We start from the raw sequence: 21,185 nt of genomic DNA, 5'->3' as shown, positions 1-21,185 counted from the left end.
TACAGTACTATTTCTCCTGTTATGTGTCTAGCTTCTTGTTGAACGCCATTTAAATTGCATCTAAAAAGTATCTTCACAAGATTCTAGAACATATCAAAAAGAATCAAGTCAATATCCAGTTACACTAAGAAGTTGTTTTTATCCTGCTGAAATGATTTATTTAGGGAAAGGGAAAAAGAGACTGCACATGTTTTCATATCAACATCTTCCTAGAAATGGTTAAACTGCTTTGAAGAGAGCCACTTAGCAGCTGCAGGACAATTATTTATTATTAAAGTGGAGTGACAGGGAGAAAGGCCAATATATATACACAGTTCTCAGAAGTGCAGGATGAGGAATACTCATGTAATGTTGTTATGATGGAGGCATATGGAAAGGGGCCGAGCAAGGAGCTCAGCATCAGGAGCCTTGAATCAGAATGCCATAAACAAGAGTCATGTGCTAGGACAGCTGTTCAGAATAGTGCTATCATAAATCCTTGCAGTAGGTGTTCAGTATTATTTGGGGAGAAAAGAGGTTAGAAAAAAATCAGTTTCTCTTTCAATGAGGTTACTGACACAAGACACCACAAAAAAGTATTTATCTTTCACAGTCTTCTGTTTTCATGGTAGCTTAACAGTCACCCAACCCACACCGAGTTAATAAACTACAAAGGCTTAACTGTATCCTTGAACGAGGAACCTTAGAAAGTTACAATAAAACAGGTTTGAGTGGGAAAACAGGAGTAAATCTAACCTCAGTCCACAAGTTTGTTTGATGTTTGTATATGGCATTCTTATCCCTTACCCCTGATCCCCCACCCACTCTTGAACACAATTCCCATCCCTTATAAGTCTGATTCAGAGCCCAGTAAATTCTGTCTTGAAAGCCCCTAGTCTTACAAAAATGCCAACACTTACTCAAGACTACACTGAGGGCAGCTGGTTTACCCACATGACTTGAGATAAGCATCTTCAACCTGCACACTGTAAGATCTTCCCATGCATCTGTACAAGTCTGTGGGTCAGCTGAACATAGAATAAACCTCAGTATCATCCTCGTTGTGGATGCAAGACCATTAATTGATAAATAGTGTATTTCTTTCTCAGTTTAATATTAATCTCATTCACACATTAAGTAGTCCTTACATGAATCCTGGAGTGGAATGTGTTTTCAGAGCCCAGAAGTGCATCACAACCAGCACCTGGAAAAGGCTGGCTCACAAAGAGATACACTCTATGTACAAAGAGAGAAGGACAGACTTGTGTGCATTTGCAATCCAAACTATCACAGAATAACACAAAGACACAAACCTGAAGACAAATTAAGTCATACCCTCCACAAAAAATCTGAAAGTGGTACCTCTAGAATTAAATGATCGTAAGTACACCAATAAAAAAGGCTCTTTAAGCAATCAAGTTGGTGAAGTGTCAGACATTTAGTGTGCTCACGTCCCAGCAGTAGTCTTTGGATGTGAATACATTCTCAAATGCATGACTTCTCCCATCCCTCAGCACTGGAAGACTTTTGAATGCAATGCAATATCTTCTGATAATTAGCTTTTGTTTATCCCACCCAATCAAAAAGCCATTCGAAAAGTCAAGATCATTGTCTCCACCTGATCAGACTTGCAGAGGTACCAAGTACCTGCTGTTTTTGCTAGGGGTGGCTCAGGGCACTCTTTTAGAATACAGATCCCAGAAGTAACAGCAAACAGACGTCTGAGTCTACTTTCAAAGCGCAGTAAGCAAGTCAGTTAAGACTTTACTCTTGCCACCTTATTGATCTAGAAACAGCAGACTGCTCTAAGCCTTTCACAAAGCATAATTACCAGAGCCCCAGACCAGAGAGTTTGGTGACATAGAAGCCCATCAGTGCTAGGAGAGGGTCATTCAGACAGTGAAGTCAGGCATCCTCAGCAAAGGAATCAAACAAGCTGCCTTTCTCCCAAAAGGAAATTGCAATCAAAAATTTCACTCTCTTTCTCAAGAGAAACAGCAAAGTTTTTTAACAGGCTCTTGAGCCTCATAAAAGAGCTCAGGAGTCTACACAAGAGTCAGCTTTGAATGTTAGCAGATCGTAACAGGAGCATATGATTTTTCCTGGCTTGGAAGCGACTGGGAAAAGACTAAAAGAAAAAAAAAAACATATAGAACTTGCTTAACTATTATGGTTAGAAATGCTATGAAAAAGGGAAGAAAGGGAATATACATCCTAACCAGCCTTTCTTGTGTGACTGCTGTGGATGAAGAACCATCTGGTCACATAGTCACAAACGCATTCACATCCATTCCTGCTCCAGAAAACCCAGGCTGATGTGACTGCCAGCATGAAGTCACGGAAAACAACTTAACCCTCTCTTTTCGATTTATCTGGTCTTTGTCATTCTTCACCCTTGTTAGTCCGAAGGGGGAAAACAGGGCTCGCATGCATCAGTGGGGCAGAGCTGAACACAACAGATTTCCATGGTAACGAGATACAGACCCAGTGAGGAAGGCCTGTTAATAGCTGAGACGACGTGCTCAGCAGAAACAGATTTTTCTATCAGACAGCCAGAGATAGCAGCTCACGTTCATACGCAAACGTGCAAGGAATCTAATTCTTGGCCTTGTACAACCCCACTGAATTCAGGCAGAGTTACGCCAACATCGACCACAGCAAGATAGAGACCGGCATTTGGTGCTAGCAGGAAAAATAAACAGGCACCATGGAGAGACACTTTGCCTTTGAAAACAAAGTAACAGTATTCCTAAGACATCCCCCATTAACTGAAAATGCATTGTCAAACTGCCAGAGAACTCAGCACTAGTAGGAGAGGGAAAGAATCTGTGTAATGTACAATCTGTGCATACTGTGCCATCACCTACTGCCCATGCTTTGACTTCTGACAAGTGCACATTTACTAACAAGTGTAACCTTTTACAAATAATCCTGCTGCATTTGGAAAGGGAGGGAGCCATCATTATCTCACACTCCACTCAGGGAGTCGATCATTTGGCCTTTGTGAGTTAGGCTCTTTCCCATTAAAGTATATTTACCGACACTTTCCAGTATAATGGTATTTTATGTCCTCATTAGTATACTCTAAATTCAGCTCTTCTCTAACAGACTGCTAAGTCTTCTGGTGATAACCACGACAAGCTTTGTCTTCACATGCAAGAACACAGTCTCCAAATACAGTGAATTCAATAGGACAAGTCTCAGTTTCTGAAGCTAAGAGCACGCACACGGCTCTGCAAGACCAGAGCCCCAGCAAGGAAGAGTAGAGGCCATTAGCAAACTTTTCCAAGTGAAGCGGAAAAACAGCAACTGTCCCATTCAGTGTATGCTTTGCTGGAAATGCACAAAAAGCCATTTATATCAGGCATAAGAAAAATACGCCATGTACAGCTTATAAAAATGTCTGTAACAAACCAAGAATAAAGGCAGAAACTGTCCAAGCAGGCTCTACTGGGCAAGGGAGAGAAAAGAGCAATTTCTTGGGCTGCTCAGGAGAGCAGAGCAGTGACAGTCCCGTTCTAACGTACATTTATTTAAGCTCCTCAACTTTTCCTGACACTGCAATAGGCGAAACTCAACTCAGAAGTAGAACTCAAGGCAGGCACTGCAAGAACAAGGCTTTGTTTTGTGTTATGCGATAGGGCTGTAAAACTAGCAAACACCTGATTTTAATAAACAATTCTCTGTTGCCTACAAGCGTCAGGAGTGATTCTGTGACAGACTCATCCTTGTTCAGAGTCCTGTCCATCAGGAGGAGGATGATTACCACATAGTCACATACCACACAATCAATGGTTTCCTGATTGCCAAGGTAAGCTTAAAGCACTTGAGCCCCAAGGCTGCTTGCTTGGCTTAAAAAGAAGAGGGGTGCCTTGTATCGCCTTTGTTTATACAGATACGGTAATTAAAAACTGCACTCTGATGCATTCAATAATAGTCTTATTGTTCCTGGGAACTGAACTGCTCCAGTTAAACATGGTATCACAGCTAAGTAATAATCTGCATGTATACCTTAAAAACAAACAACCCCACACTTTTTTTCTAGCTGTGTATAAACTTCGGGCTTCTTCACCATGGACATTTACAGCACATCTCAGAGCAAAACACCTTCCTGCTGAACCAAAAGCTTAATCCACATGGCTGTGGCACACGCTCTCCCACACCCGAGCAAGAAGAGCTCTGACACCGAGCGCAGACTTCAGTAACACACGAGGATAACCTCCAGCCTGTAGAAATGCCAACTTCCCACAAATTTCTATGCGACACAGCAGCACAAGCAGACACCATTCCACAGGTGTGCTTAACGCTCATTTGTTTACATTAAATACAACCAAAGGGCGTTAGCAGGGCTAGCTAACAGTGCTGGAGCAGCGGTCACAGGAAACCAGTAAGGCACATTTCTTCAACACTTACAACCTTAATTAAAAGCAGCAACAGGAAACACCACAAAGAAGCAAGGTTACAGGCTAGCCACCACACTGTACAACATCTCCTGTTGTAGCAGGTAACCTAAAAGGTTCGACAGAAAGCCCTCTCAACCTTTCAGCATCACACAGGCCTCGGGAAGTCTGACGACCCCACTTTCCTCACCCTGCAACACCGTGGGCAGGTAAGGGCTGCCAAGCGCACATATCTGAGCTGCATGGGGCTCACCTACCTGCTTCAAGAGGAACTTATCCTCTGCGTTGATCTTGAGGGAGACAGCCAGGTGGATGGCGGAGAGCACCACCCCGCTGATGACCGCAGCCCTCATCCGCACAGGCAGCAGCGTGTAGATGCTGTAGATAAAGAAGACGGTCCACCAGATGCCCTCCGAGGCACTCCTGGGCCACACCAGCAGAACCCCTACTACTTGTACTGCCAGGATCACCAGAATAACAGAGTAGCATGCCAACCACATATGGTCCTGGTGAAATTCATTGCGGTTGCACACCATGCACAGCACCACCATCAACACGATGGCCAGAGAGAGCACCACGACGTAGGATACCTCATAGTGGCCATGTGCAGCATGGAAGATCAGCATGACCACACAGACCAGCACCAGCACAGCCATGAGCATGGTGAGGCTACTCTGGTTCAGCCGGAAGAAGTAGCGCTGGTAGAGGCGCTCTAGTTTTTCCGACTGGAACTTCTTGGACCTGAAGATCTGCAGCAGGCTATTGCAACAGCCGCCCATGGAGAAGGCCGCTTCGGAGTCCCCCTCGTCCCCGTCCTCCTCCTCCAGCTCCTCAATCTTGGCCTTGATGCGTTTCTCCTCCAGCCCCAGCTCCACAGATCGGGGCCGTACCTCCCCCTGCTCCCCCAGCTGCCGGGGGCTGGCATTATTGGGGGCAGCAGGGGAATCACTGCCGGGCGGGTGGTGGGACCGATGACGTCGGCTGTCGTCACCGTGCTCCTGCCAGGCAGATTTGGATCTAAAGCTCATCATCCTGCAGCCGCTCTCCCCGCGGCTCCTGCTCGCCTGAGGCTCGTAGTCTTCCTCACTCCTCCACCTGTTCGACATGCGGGAGGCCTTCTTGCCCGAGGACCTGTTGGGAGGTGGTGGGTAGGAGTAGCCATTGGCCCGGGCCTCTGCTTCGCCCCAAGCTGAGCGGTGCTGCTCGGTGCCTGCCCAGGGTGCGGGGCCGCCGAAGCCCGGGGGGCTGACGCTGTTGGACCGGGACATGCCCTGAGGGGAGGGGCACCGAGCGAAGGGGACAAGTGCCGGGCAGGCACACGGAGCTCCCCAGCCAGAGAGGACAAAAACTGAGGGGGGAGGAAAAAAAAAAGAAAGAAAGAAAGAAAAAAAAAAAAAAGACAAAAAGAAAATTACCAAAACCCGCAGACGCCCCCAAAATCTCAGGAGCGACTGGGCGACCCCCAGGACCAGGGTCTCCCCGGCGGGACCCTCAGGGCAGCGCGGCGGTGGCGGGAACCATCGGTGACCCCGGTGCTTCGACACCCCCTCAGCGAAATCGGCACCGCCGGGGCCGGGACAGCCCCGCCTCACGGCAGCTCGCCCTTAGACGAGCCACGGCGGCCGCGAGGGCTCCGGGCGCCGCGGAGGAGCCGCATCGTAACGCGCCGCGCCAGCCCGGCACCCGCCGCTCGGGGCCAGGCGCAGCGCAGGCGGGCGGCGGCGCCACGGGCAGGCGGGTAGCTTCGCCGCGGAACGGTCGGTGGAGACAACACGGAGAATCAGGCTCGTAGGGTCGCGGCAGTGGCCAGCGGCTGGAGCATCCCCTGCCGAGAGGGGCCCTGGGCGCGGCGGAGATGCCCGAAGCGGGCCGGGCTGCGGCGTCGGCGCCCCTGCCTTGCCTCGCCTCCCAACGGCGGAGTCCCGGCGGCAAGACAGGGCCGGCAGCAGCAACGCTGCTCATGCACACGGCAGCCGCTTCGACTGGCGCTCCCGCTAACGCCGCGATGCCTCCGGCCGTCAGGAGCACCTCTCCCAGCGGCTGAGGAAACGGGAGAAAGGAGCGAAGCTGAGGAAAACGGGAATCAAAGAAATAATTTTAAAAAAGGAAAGGAAAAAAGTGGGGGGATCAGGAGGCGGGGGCCCGCCGCTCCCTCCCCCGCTCGCTGTCAGAGAAACGGAGCGGCGGCGCCGGCGCGGGGCTCCGGGCGGCAGAAGCCCGCGCGCGCCTCTGCCCCGGACAGCGGCGGCGGCCCGCCCCAGCCGCGCGCCGCTTTGTACTCCCCATTCAACCGGGCGCCGCCGCCCGGCCCCCGCCGCCGCCCCGCCTCAGCCCCATTGGCGCGCACCGCGCCGCCGCCAGCCGCCATTGGCCACTGCCAGCAGCGGCTCGCCAATGCGCGCAGCGGCAGGGCGGGCCTTGCGGGACGGCCATTAACTCCTTCCGCTCGCCCCGCCGGCCGCTGGCGCCTGGCGAGGGCTCTCCCTGCGGCTACCCCGCAGCGGCACTGCTGAAGTGCTTCCCGAGGGCTGGCCCCTGCTGCCGGTTCCACTCGTCGCTAAGCACCCGAGTCCTGCCAGTCGCCGCCATGACGAGAGGGAGGCGAAGGGGCTTCTGTGTTCTGCCTCATCTTCAAGGCTGCAGACTTCGGTAGCTTTGCCTAGGTGAAAGAGGGAAAGAGAAACAGCCTCCTCCTCGGGGTGACAGAAACGTCAGCATCAAGCACCGGTAGTCAAAACAGCGGTAAAGGGAGTGTGGTTAGAACTTCAAAGTACCCAGTACTGGACCTACTATTAACACAGCAATTAAGGCTTAAAAACGAATACTGGTTTTTTTTCCGGTTGGTTTGGGTTTGTTGTGGTTTTTTCCCACCAACCACCTAGAACTACAGCCCACACCTTCACCTGACACTGTTGTGACAGTCCTTCGGGAGCGTGTGCTCTCCCCTCCGCTTACGCGGACTGGCTAGATGGTAGAGAGAGAATAACACAGCAGTTCCAGCAAGTTTCAGCCACCAGACTGTTCTACAGCATTGCTGCAGATCTGAGTTAGCCAATTCATGATGTATTTTGAAGGTAAGCATAATATGTACTAAGAACAATGCTGCCTGATGTCCAGTTTCTTTTTATTCAAAGTAAACTGTCAAATCTGGTAAGTGCTTCGCTTTGGTAGCTGAAACTGACAATTGTCCAGGTGTTTGTCCAAACATCAACAATCCCTGCTCCTCACAAGGAGTCCTTTGTAGCAGTAGCACCGAGGCTGTGATTGTGAAAGGACAGAGATAAAGCATGGTTTGCAGAGAAGTAGCGTTGGTGGATACAGCTGGAAAAAAACAGATAACCTTCCAAACACAAGCCCTTCCCCTGTCCTTTTAAACTTCCAGAGGAATCCACAAAGTAGATCAGTTCAGGCAATCCTGCATTTCAGTGAAGGTTTGGAAAATCATACGCTGAATGTTCAGGAGCATCTTTCACTTAGCATGCAACTGTTACAGTGGTGCTCGCTTACGTGAGAGGCTGTGGCTGATCAAGATTGCATTCACAGTTCCCTATCCATGTGGAGAGATTTTACATGTAAATGCTACTGTCTTTCAGGTAGAATTTATCTTTTCTTATGATGTTATACAGCACTGTAACTATCCACACATTACAGTAAAAACAAAACTCAAGAATTCTGTGGTTGCTTACTCTGCCTGCACCGTGCCTGAACTCTAGGGATAGAGACAAACAGTTCTTAATTGAGTTGTAAATTGAGACAGGTCTTTTTGTTTTATACACAAAGCAAATTTTGGAGTTGTTCTTCCAAAGACAATAGAAAAAGATTATTTTTTCCACAACAGTGTACAACTGCACCACTTAAAGGGAGAAAGATGACTCACAACAACTTAATGCTTAAATAATTCTGCTTGACAGAATATAGCCAAGTATGCACATAGAAGAACCAGGCACATTCCAGATCCAACATCATAATCATCTTACTACATTTAGTTCTGGATACCAACAAAGCATTGCTTGGGAAATAGGCCAAATAATCTATGTTCCACCACTCAGGCTACTTCTGGTCTTAGCATTTGCATCAGCATAGCCTCTGGAAGCCTGAATCCAAGGCAAGATTCCACCGTAGAGTAAGCTATATCCTCTTCTCCAGAAATTTCATGTATACAGGGGTACCAGAAACTGGTAATTTTAATTCTAGAGTATCATTATGTTTCTTTTCACTATGTCATTTTTTTAACCTATTAATAGGTTTTGGGTTTTTTTGTCTTTTAATGTTACAATAATTGATGCTAAAGCTAAAGACATCAAAGTCTACTTTTAAAAAAATCCTTAACCAGAGAGAAACAAAGCTTTGTCCTTGCTAGAGGAACAAAAGTGTTCATTCAACATTTTTGTAACTTTAAAAACCAGATAGGTAAACATCAGGTGTCAAAGAAAGCTAAAGGAGCAAGTCGAAGAGACAATCCAAGAAATCTGAACTTGTGAAAACAGGAAAGGTGGGGAGGAAGCAAAATTCCATTAGGTACCTTCAATCATAATTTAATCAAATTTCAGATTAAAATAAAACCCTGCTCTCTTTTTCAAATAGTATTTCTCTAGTTAGTATCTAAAGAAGACTTAGAGAACACTAGCACAAAATCACTAGAATGGCATGAACAAGACACTTAAGGAAGCTGTGAGAGAAATTAGAGCTAAGTGAACCACAGACCTATAGTTCTTCAGTGCACAAACAACTGATACAAATTCTTATTTCAGAAGTAGCTTCATACATCTGTATTGAAACATTTTTACTTCACTATTGTGATGGTTTGGGGGTTACCCCGCCCCTCCCACACTTTGTATTTGCCCCAGCTAACTCAGACGGCCTCTGGGAATATAGATGAAGCAATTTATTTACAGCTAGCAGAATTTACAAGCAGCTATTTACAATATATACAGTTATATACAATTATATACAGAAATATACAAAGGATAAACAATACAGAAGCACAACTCCCCTCCCAGAAACCTGAGTCCCCAGGAGGGGCTCTCAAACCACCCCAACACCTCCCCTGGCCCCTCTCAACCTTACCCCAGTTCTCAGGAAGAATAGAGGTGCAGCCAAGAGGTTAGGGAGCAGGGTTAGTAGGAGCAGGGTTAATGAGATGTGACCAGGTCTAAGGCAAAAGCAAGAGTGAGAAACAAAATGGAGAAAAAGTCTTTCTTCTTCCCAGAGTTCTCAGTGTGACTGTGAGAGAAGTAGACACAATTGTTTTTCATTTCACTGCCCGTTATCTAGTTCTGTTACCAAAACATTCTAGCTTGCTTCAAACTAGCACAATCCACCCCTTGTCTACTTCGCTCAGAGTATCGCTGAGAATTATCCAATCTAATCTAAACCAATATTTACACTAAAACAATATATACAATTCAGTTCACACTTCAATCAGATGTAGGTGATTCAAAAGCTCAGAACAGGGACTCCCAGGTGATGTTGGGTTCGTGCTCACATACTGTAGATTCTATCGTAGATTCTCTCAGTGTTGGGCGCCGATGTTACCTAGAACAGAAAACTCCTAACAGCTTAATTTAAACTCTCTCAGCTAAGGTTAGATTTCTTTGTGGAATACACTGGATTTCACCATTCTCCTGCATTACCCAGTAGGTATGACCAGGACCTTCAGCAGAAACCACCCCTCGGACAGGTTTCCCTTCGCCCGAAGGAGAAAATACCCAAACAGTTTTCCCTAACAGATTCTTTTCACGTACAACAGGAACTTTATCACCATCTACTGTTTGGACCAAATCTGATTGTGCAGGTCCTGCTCTGTTTACTGAACCTCTACTATTTACCAACCAGGTAGCTTGTGCTAAATGTTTGTCCCAGTTTTTCAGAGTTCCACCCCCCATAGCTTTTAGGGTGGTTTTCAGCAAACCGTTGTAGCGCTCAACCTTCCCTGAAGCTGGTGCGTAGTAGGGTATGTGATAGATCCATTCAATACCATGCTCTTTGGCCCAATTTTTCACAAGATTGTTCTTGAAATGAGTACCATTGTCTGACTCGATTCTCTCTGGAGTTCCATGTCTCCACAAGATTTGTCTCTCCAAACCAACAATAGTGTTACGTGCAGTAGCATGTGGAACTGGATAGGTTTCCAACCATCCAGTGCTGGCTTCTACCATCGTCAGCACATACTGCTTGCCAGAACGAGATCGAGGTAAAGTGATGTAGTCAATCTGCCAGGCTTCACCATACTTGTACTTTGACCATCTCTCACCATACCATAAGGGCTTGATTCGCTTAGCCTGCTTAATAGCAGCACAAATGTCACAGTCATAGATGACTTGGGTGATAGCGTCCATGGACAAGTCAATTGACCTATCACGAGCCCATCGGTATGTTCCATCTCTGCCTTGGTGTCCAGATGAGTCATGGGCCCACCGAGCTAAGAACAGCTCACCTCGGTGTTTCCAATCAAGGTCAATGTCAAGTTCAGAGTTGGTATCAACTTGAGCAATCTTAGCAGCTTGATCTGCCTTCTGGTTGTGTTGATGTTCCTCAGTGGCTCTGCTCTTAGGCATGTGTGCATCTACGTGCCGCACCTTCACTGGAGTTTTCTCCAGCCGTGCATCAATGTCCTGCCATAGATCAGCACACCAAATAGGCTTTCCTTTCCTCTGCCAACCATTCTTCTTCCAGTCCTTCAGCCAACCCCATAGAGCATTGGCTACCATCCACGAGTCGGTGTAGAGGTAAAGGATAGGCCAATTCTCACGTTCAGCCACATCAAGAGCAAGTTGAACAGCTTTTACCTCAGCGAACTGACTGGATTCTCCTTCGCCATCTTTCGTTTCGGTAACTCTCCTGGTTGGACTCCAAACCGCTGACTTCCATCTTCGCTTGTTCCCAACAAGACGACAGGAACCATCTGTGAACAAAGCATAGTTCTTTTCCTGATCAGAGAGATCACCATAGGGAGGAGCTTCCTCAGCACGAGTTATTTTCTCCTCTGGAGGTTTGGAACAGTCTGTGCCTTCCGGCCAGTTGGTGATCACCTCCACCAGACCAGGTCGGTCAAGATTACCCATTCGTGCTCGTTGGGTTATCAAAGCCATCCATTTAGACCAGGTTGCATCTGTGGCATGATGTGGTGATGAACCTTTGCCCTTGAACATCCAGTTAAGAACTGGCAGTCTAGGAGCTAAAAGCAATTGGGACTCAGTTCCAATCACTTCAGAAGCTGCTTTCACTCCCTCATAGGCTGCTAGAATCTCTTTCTCAGTTGCAGTGTAATTTGTCTCTGAACCTCTGTAACAACGTCCCCAGAAACCAAGTGGACGTCCACGTGTCTCATTTGGAGCTCTCTGCCAAAGACTCCAAGTTGGACCATTGTCACTGGCAGCCGTGTACAGAATGTTTTTAATGTCCGGACCAGATCTCACAGGTCCCAGGCCCACTGCATGGACCACTTCTCGCTTGATCTGATCAAAGGCTGCTTGTTGTTCAGGTCCCCACTTGAAATTGTTTCTCTTACGAGTCACATCATGCAGAGGTTTGACAATCTGACTGAAACCAGGAATGTGTAGTCTCCAAAATCCCACCACACCAAGAAAAGAAAGTGTGTCCTTCTTACTGGTGGGAACCGCCATGGTAGAGACTTTGTTGATCACATCCTGAGGAATGTAACGGCGACCATCCTGCCACCGCACTCCCAGAAACTGAATTTCTCTGGCAGGTCCTTTGACCTTGTCTCTCTTAATGGCAAAACCTGCTTGCAACAGAATGTCAATGATTTTGTTACCTTTCTCGAAGACTTCCTTAGCAGTTTGGCCCCACACAATGATGTCGTCGATGTACTGGATGTGCTCTGGAGCTTTACCTTTCTCCAGTGCATTGTGGATGACTGAGTGACAGATGGTTGAGCTGTGTTTCCACCCCTGAGGCAAACGGTTGAACTGGTACTGGATTCCTCTCCAGGTGAATGCAAACTGAGGCCTGCACTCCTTTGCTATGAGAATAGAGAAGAAAGCATTAGCAATGTCTATGGTTGCATACCATTTAGCCTCCTTCGATTCCAGCTCGTACTGGAGTTCCAGCATGTCCGGCACAGCTGCACTCATGGGTGGCGTCACCTCGTTGAGGGCACGAAAGTCAACTGTCAGTCTCCAGTCGCCCGTAGGTTTGCGCACAGGCCAGATGGGACTGTTGAAAGGTGAATGAGCTTTCTCGATGACAGCCTGACTCTCCAGTTGACGAATCAGCTGATGAATGGGCAACAAAGAGTCACTGTTAGTTCTGTACTGCCTATGATGAACGGTTTGAGTTGCAATTGGCACTTCCAGGTCCTCTATGTCATGATGTCCCACAACTGCAGATTCATCAGAAAGTTCAGGTCTAATAGACAATTTCAATTTATCATCCTCAATCTCTACAGATGCTATTCCAAAAGCCCATTTGTGACCCTTAGGATCTTTGAAACAACCTTGTCTCAAAAAGTCAATTCCCAAAATGCAAGGCGCATCAGGACCAGTTACAATAGTATGTGTCTTCCACTCTTTACCAGTTAAACTGATCTCAGCCTGTATCTTAGTTAACTCTTGAGATCCACCTGTGATTCCAAAGATAGAAATGGACTCTGTCCCTTTGCAATTTGATGGCAATAAAGTACACTGAGCACCTGTGTCAACTAAAGCCCTGTATTTCCGAACTCTTGAACTGCCAGGCCACCTAATGAATACATTCCAATAGATTCGGTTCTCTCCACTATCCCTTTCCTCCTCCTGGCTGGAGGCAGGGCACCCCTAATGCTGAACATGGCATGTGGGGTGTACACAATGATTGGTGGTGTTGTGAGAGGAACTGCAACTGTTGGAACAATTGCAATTGCTCTCAGGAGCTGAAGAAGTGACAGCTACTTTTCGGGCATTACTGCCTCTGTTTCTGCCACTCTGCAGATCCCTGACCCTCTTTGAAAGAGCTGAAGTAGGTTTACCATCCCATTTGTTCATGTTCTCCCCGTATGTGTCACGCAGAAGTATCCACAGTGACGCACGTGATTGCTGCTGTCTAGGTGGAATTTGTCTCCTCCTGGGCTGGAATTGCCTTGCAGGAGGTGGGCGTCTGTTCCTGACTGCAGAAACATGCACCCATTCAGATGATGCAGGAACGGTATCCTTTACCAAATTGGTAATGTTTTTAAGATCCTCCTTCAGTTCTTTCATGCTCTCTTTGATGCCATCCCTTATCTCTGTACCTAGAGTTTTTATGGCAGAGACTAAACCAGAATGTGACAAACTGTCCTCAATCTGCCTGAGCTGGTCAGTGAATTCACCAACAGTGAAAGATCTTCCATTGTCACTCCTTGCTAGAAACTTGCTGGCCAAGATGTTAGCATAAGATGAAGGAGCAAGCTTAATCAGCTTCTTCATGAGACCTGTTCCCAAAGGGATATCATCAGGCTCATGAGTGCCATGATCTCCATAAAGCACTTCCTTCACAGCAAACTCCTTCAGAAGCTTAATTCCCTGCTCAACAGTGTTCCACTTCTTGGCAGCCCATGGCAAATCATCTCGGGAAGGATATCTCATAGCCACAGCCAACAAAAGGCGTGTCCACAAGCTAACCCTACCAAGAGGACTTGCTAGGTGTTTGTCCACTCCACTCTCCTTGGTGAGTGGTCCCAGCTGCTTGGCAGACTTGTCTCCTACCTGCAGAGCATTAGCACCAATGCCACGGCATCTTACTAGCCAGCTTAGGATTGGCTCACCTGATTCCCTTGTGTATTCCTTCCTAACTTCCCTGACCTCTCTGAGTGGATCCTTGGAACCTTGGATGTCATCTTCCTCCTCTTCCTCCTGTTGTTCTGGTGGTGCCGGGCCTAACACAATCTTCCTCATAGCATTCCTAAACTCATTGGAACCATCCTCTCTCCTGGCAGCTAACCTCACAGCACTCCTCTCACTTGAGTATTGTTGTCTCAGCACATCTACAAGGTCTCGCAGACTAACTATCTCCTCCTCCTCTTCTTGCTGCTGATCACCAGAGGTCCCCTGTCTTACATCCTCCTGCGAACCACTCTTTGTTTTAGCTTTTGCCTTAGCAGGTGCCAGAAGGGCCTGAGCAGCAACAGACTTGGATGTGTCTGCTGGAGGGTTTGAATCTTTAGGAGTCAGACCTGAAGGGTTTGAATCATTAGGGGTCTGACCTGGAGCATTTGAATTATTGGAGGTCTGACTTGGAGCATTTGTATCCTTAGGGGTCTGACCTGGAGCTTGTGAGTTCAAATCTGCCTTGCTTTTAACAGGAGGATTTTGGTTCTGGTCTGCTGGCTGGGGGTTCAAATTGGCTGAGCTGGTGTCATTAGGATTTGGACTGACTGGGCTAGCGTTACCAGCACTAGTAGTATTATTAACATTAGTGGGATTATTTGCCTGTCCTCCTGGGATGCCTGCCAACCCTGAGGTGTTTTCATTTTTGCTAGGGACATTCTGATTTTGGGTATTTGCCTGTGCTCCTGGGGCTCCTGCTGAACTCTGCCTGTTATCATTATTGTTTACATTAGTGGCGGGTACACTGGCTGTGTTCCCAGCACTTGGAGAAGGAGGGGCAGAGGCTGGCAAGGGGGAAGCCGATAACTGTGTTCCCTTGTTTTGCTGTGAAAGAGACTGCTTCTGAGACACAGAATTTTTCCTAGCTCTTACAGAAACTGGTTTTGAATTTTTCACCAATAATGCCAAAATTAATATGAATATTAAAATCATGAGGCAAATATTAAAAATTGTGAGAAGAAAAACAGTTTTACACGAGCATGTACCTAGGCAAACAGTTGGAATTCCTGTCTTAGGCTGAATAACTCTCATTAGAGCCATATTTAAAGCAGAATTTCCATTGATTGTCACATTATTGACCAGAGCTCCTGTAATGTCCTTGGTAATATTCTCAGAGATATTAAAACCAGCATAACCAAGAATAAAATCACCCCAGCTCCAGAACATATCTGAAACCTTAGCTTTAACCTTATTATAAGCCAGATCAATGAAATAAGCAACAATTTGACCTTTTAACCAACTAAATACCAAGAAAACAAAACCAGACCAGAGCAATGCACCAACCAAATACAATAGCTGCTTGATTAGCTTCATCTTAATTCCCAGAGCTAATTTCCAGTCACTGAAAAATCTAGCCCCACGTTGGGAAAGCCAATTAAAAAATGTGATGGTTTGGGGGTTACCCCGCCCCTCCCACACTTTGTATTTGCCCCAGCTAACTCAGACGGCCTCTGGGAATATAGATGAAGCAATTTATTTACAGCTAGCAGAATTTACAAGCAGCTATTTACAATATATACAGTTATATACAATTATATACAGAAATATACAAAGGATAAACAATACAGAAGCACAACTCCCCTCCCAGAAACCTGAGTCCCCAGGAGGGGCTCTCAAACCACCCCAACACCTCCCCTGGCCCCTCTCAACCTTACCCCAGTTCTCAGGAAGAATAGAGGTGCAGCCAAGAGGTTAGGGAGCAGGGTTAGTAGGAGCAGGGTTAATGAGATGTGACCAGGTCTAAGGCAAAAGCAAGAGTGAGAAACAAAATGGAGAAAAAGTCTTTCTTCTTCCCAGAGTTCTCAGTGTGACTGTGAGAGAAGTAGACACAATTGTTTTTCATTTCACTGCCCGTTATCTAGTTCTGTTACCAAAACATTCTAGCTTGCTTCAAACTAGCACAACTATCATCACAACAGGTGCAGTAGACAAACATTAGCATTCTTTCTTTGCATTACTTACTTAAATCAGGGAATAGCATCTAATGACCTCAGAACACTAGTCTCACATTTCACTTATCATGGCCTTCATGTACAAGACTTATGCAAGTATTAAATCCAGAACTCTAAAATCTCTATGCTCCCTAAATTAGTGAAGCTTTTATTAAATAGGTTCTTGGTCCTTTCACCTTTGCGTAGTCCAAAGCAACTCTGTAATCCAGAGCTAATAAAAGCATTCAACTTGGTGGCATGAGACACTGAAACTGAAGCAGCCACTATCAATATTGTTTTGCTCCCACCTCAGTCTGATAGTTCACAAGGAATAGAAGAAAAGGGTATAGAAATCTGTGAATGTGGAAAACCGTGCCCATTAAAATAAACATGCAAATTGTCCAACCCTAAACAACCAGACTTTTAAAGGGTTTAGAGATACACAGAGGCCTAGCAAGACAAGGTGCTTATTCAGTTGGGTTTATCAACTTTTTCACTACAGCATCCACAATATCTCACCCCAAATGCAGAACTAAAAATATTTCACTCTTATGCTGTCTGGGACAAGCTAGAGCTGGGATGCAGATCTGCAACGTATGGATATATGAAATCTACAGTAACACAGCATCATTCATGTGGTCATTCATAGGGATCCCACATAATTGTGACATGAAGAAAAAAGCAGCCACAGATTCCACTTCTTCACAAAGACTGTGAACACATCATCTTATTTCTTAACTCTAACTCCCATGTACTTAGTATTCAGCCTTGCTAGCTCACCTATGAATAACAACAAAGCAATGTTAGCATGACTGAAGTATTTGTCTCAAGTGGACTCCTGTCGCCTGTGTGAAGCTCAGAGCATAACAACTATGCTTCTGGCACATAAGCTGTACTGTTTTAAGCTAGTTTATCAAATACTTTTAAACAAGCTGTAGTGAGGCTTAGTCACGAGTTCCACTTGCAACATTACTATACTTAGCTGCAGTACAAGCACAAATAGTTAAGGGGCACCAGTAATTAAGATCACACATGCCTACAATGAGTGTGTGATAGGCCTTGTCATTAGAGCCATAAGCGTGCCAGCAGCTCATCAACTTCCACTACCAGCCAAAGAGTAACTTCATTACGCTTGAAAAGAGGGCCCCAAGTCAGGTGGTCTTTTTGCCCATAAAATTCACACTTTAAAAAAGTGGACGAATAGTGTCCTAATTAAAGAACCACAAGACTGTGCATGAAAAAGTGTTCCATTCTGTGCATATGTCTAGCAAAACCTAGCCTGAAAGGTTTTCACCTTACTGTGTCCACCCCTATTTACTCTGCTGTAAGATTAGTACATGCTGTAAACTATTTGAAGCTAAGCAGAGAGAGATGTAGAAATCTCTCATGAGAATTCCATCCTTTCAGATCTGGCTAGCCCTTTTGGTGACTCTAGTTCCAGTCAAGAACAGGTAAATGCTCTGTTCTTGGGGGGGGCGGTGTGGGGGTTAAAAAGGACTTACCCTGTTTTCATGAGAAAGCCAGGCTTGAATAAATAATGTTTAATTTATAAATTACTCTGAATCATACAACTTCACTGGGCTGATAGCAATGCACTGTACAGTACATTTATTCTTAAGAATTCATATAATGGAACACGGAGAGTTTATCATGCAAACAATTACCAGTTTAAAACATGTAACTGAGAATAACTTTATCATGTTTTTTAACATCTGCACTACATATTATTATATCCTTCCACCAACAATTTATTTCTTCAAAATCTGGAGCACACTGGCCCATGAATACTTATCTCTGCCCCATATTTGTATGCATTCATATGCCCAGTGCAGGCTTCCACATCTCCTTGATTTGACAGTATTTTTGGAAGAGTATTTCACTACTGCCAGGTTGCAGTTTACTTCTGATAGGGCTTGGACAAGATCAACTGTTATTTTCCAGTCTCCCTAAGTAAACTAACCCACAATGTCTGCCTTTCACATCCATTTCTTGCTGAGGCAAGAAAGCTTTTTCCACTGTTACAGTTTGCTAAAACAGTTTAAGTGCTTTGTTTACTTCATTTAAATTGCACCAAGAAGCTGACTAAGGAAGCACATTTAATACCCCAGCTAGTAACTTTCCCAGAAGTAGTTTATACACAGGAGCTGAAGACTAAAACAGAGCACCTAAATCAGCACATCCAGTTCTCCATGATTACGTTATGAATGCCTGATGAATGAAAGGTGTCTTGATACCATAAAATCCCAGACAAGACACTGCAATTTCCTTTTAGTGCTGTTATTCTGCCTTTAAAAAATAATGAAAAAACCCTCCCCCCCACCGCCAAAAGAACCACCACCACTGGATGCCAAAGGAAAAAATGTTTGGTCAATCCCAAATACACTTTGGGAAACACAATGCTCAGTATCCCTCAGTATCTTACCTCTTCCACCTCACCTTCTTACTGACATCCACTTAGTAGAGAAAACGAGGGTTAACACCCAGTATCTTTTTGTTATCCAGCAAGTGAAGAAGTTATTTCACCTGAAGATCTAGAAGGCACATTGATTTCATAAAAGCAACCTAATGTTAGACATATCAAAATGCTCTCCACTTCCTAAAGCCTCTCCACAACTGAGTATTTTTGTAGACATGTTAGCTGCAGAAGGAGCAAAGGGGTGACCTTTAAAATGTCATCAACTTAAAACTAATTTTAAAGACAATATCTGAAATGCCTATATATTTTCTTCAGATCATCACTTGCTGGTTTTTGAAGCATACTAACCCACTGTAGCGTTCAAGAGGCTGAACGTGGATTACACAGCAAATATGATTCTGCGAGTTCAACTGTTCCACCCACAAAATGTATTATGTTTTCAACATACACTTGTTGTGAGTGATAACAAGGTTTGCAGAATGTTGTGCAGACTCTTTGAAGCAGGATTCAGAGAGGACAAAAATGCAACTCAGTACTCACAGTTCAGCTGAATAAGTCTCTACAAAATATGCCAAATTTATTTCCCAATAACAGCATCCTCATGTAGTATCACTTAGTGTAAAAGTGTCTATGAATGAATTAATCTGCAGAGAAGCAGTTTGTTGCAACAGTTTGTGCAAGTATAACTAAACATGCAAGTGTTTCTAAAAGTAGCATAAATTATGCATTTATAGTGGAAGGCTGCAATAATATGCATCTACTTAAAACACTAAAAAAAATCAGATAGAATCATAGAATGGCTGGGGTCAGAAAGGATCTCTGAAGGTCATCTAGTCCATCCTCCACTAAATCAGGTTGCTCAGAGTTTTGTCAAGCCTGTCCTTAAATTTCTCCAAGGATGTGGCCTTATCTACCTCCTTGGAGAACTTGTTACAGCATTCCACCACCCTCCTGGTAAAGAACTTGTTCCTAACATCCAATCTGATTTCAAACCATGGCCCCTCAATCCTATTACTATAGGCATCTGTACACAGTCTCTCTCCCACCTTCTTGTAGGTACTGCTATTAGGTCTCTTTGGAGTCTTCTCTTCACCAGGCTGAACAAACCCAGCTGCCTCAGCCTGTTCTCGTAGGAGAGTTGTTCCAGCCCTCTGATCCTTTTCATGGCTGTCCTCTGGACCCACTCCATCAGGTCCATGTCATTTTTGTGTTTAGAGCTCCATAGCTGGACATGGTACTCTCTCCATCTGCTAGCATTATTGACAATAACATCTATTTCTCTAACATTGGTACATTATCAATGTTATCACATAAAAAAACTGCAACACACCTCTAACAATACTAATGACCAATACTAAAGTGAATACAAAAGGGCTTTTAGATCTTTCACATTTGGAAAAAAAGTATTATTCTGGAAATCACTGACCAACATTATTAAAACACTTTTAATTTTCCATTTACATATTTAATTCCAAATGTTCCAAGGTAGACTCCAGAAACCACCACAGAAGCTTTATGAATTCTGTCAGTACAATATTAAAAGCTTTCTGACAAGTGTGGAAAGAGTGGCTGTTTACAAGATGGCAAACAGAGTTTAAAAGCTGTGCAATACTGAATGGAAGTTCCAGGTAGCTGGGGCTTTAATTAATCTTAGCTCTAGAAATACCAAAACCATACCAAATGAAATTGTAACACAGATATTCACAGATTTTTATCTCCTACTCAACACAGATCCTTCCTCAGGTCTTATGTCAAAAATTGCTGATGCTCTAAGATGAGCCTTTAATGCTATAGTGAAAACAATTTGCTTACAAACACATTTTTCATTTTACTCTAGGTAACTAAAATTGTTTCCACACATACTGCTTTTAAAATGCAAAAAGAAATAGTTATTCTAAGGCACAAACAGAACTCAGCATCACCCTCCACAACATAACATTTCAAAGTGAAGTTCTGAATGGCACAGTAGTGCTAGCTCACAGCTATCATGCGTAGGACATGTGCTGCTGCTGGCCATGACAACATTATTTCACCCTGTCTGCAAGTAAAACAAAAAAATCACTGTAGTTGTCCAATCTTATGACAAACCATATGCCTAGAATAGCAGCACTCACTCTGCAAGTACTACTCAGTTCCTATTAGAAGATTATAACTTGTTATTTATGAGCATTAATGGCATCTAGACACAGTATTTAAATCTCTCTCAGGAACTGTTAAAAATGCAATGAACGTTGCCGTGGCAGCAGACATAATATATTTAGTAATTGAACTCTGCAATATTCTGTTGCATTAGTTAAGCATTCCACTATATTCATAATACTCCAACAATTTTGCTTTTGTAGAAAGCCATCACCATCTAGAGTACAGGTAACAACAAGGGAACAAAGAGTTTGTGTTCTATTGAGGATCCCACAGGAAGTTTTAAGTTTGAATGTTAATGGTCAACACACTGTTATGAATGCCCTTTCTGAAAGTGAAAACCAGAACATTTGCAATGGTATCAACTTAGATACCATTAATTGTTGTGTTTGAGCTCAAAAGTTATGTTAACAATAAAAAACTCCTGAAAATTTCACATATACAAATGAACGAAAACATAGTTCCACCTCACACGTATAAAGTATCTGCTATTGTTGAAACAGTAACAATACAACAT

At 44.8% G+C, this 21,185-nt stretch overlaps 1 protein-coding gene across 2 annotated transcripts in view; it reads right to left on the bottom strand.

Moving 5' to 3' along the window:
* Window positions 1–6,634, bottom strand: part of ADCY5 (adenylate cyclase 5) — a 240,927-nt gene extending 234,293 nt beyond the window's left edge. Inside the window, exons 1-2 of one of the 2 annotated variants that reach the window (XM_064157052.1) lie at window positions 5,795–6,634; window positions 4,637–5,510 (exon numbers count right to left, since the gene is read on the bottom strand). In XM_064157052.1, the coding sequence (XP_064013122.1) occupies window positions 4,637–5,485 (849 nt within the window). In that variant the 5' untranslated portion in view covers window positions 5,486–5,510; window positions 5,795–6,634. Of the gene's footprint in view, window positions 1–4,636; window positions 5,770–5,794 lie in introns of those variants that run through there. The other variant, XM_064157042.1, reaches the window with a different exon arrangement.
* Window positions 6,635–21,185: the final 14,551 nt, after the last annotated feature.

Source organism: Pogoniulus pusillus, chromosome 2, assembly GCF_015220805.1.
Source record: "Pogoniulus pusillus isolate bPogPus1 chromosome 2, bPogPus1.pri, whole genome shotgun sequence".
NCBI lineage: Eukaryota > Metazoa > Chordata > Aves > Piciformes > Lybiidae > Pogoniulus > Pogoniulus pusillus.
This window is presented reverse-complemented; position numbering and strand designations above follow the sequence as displayed.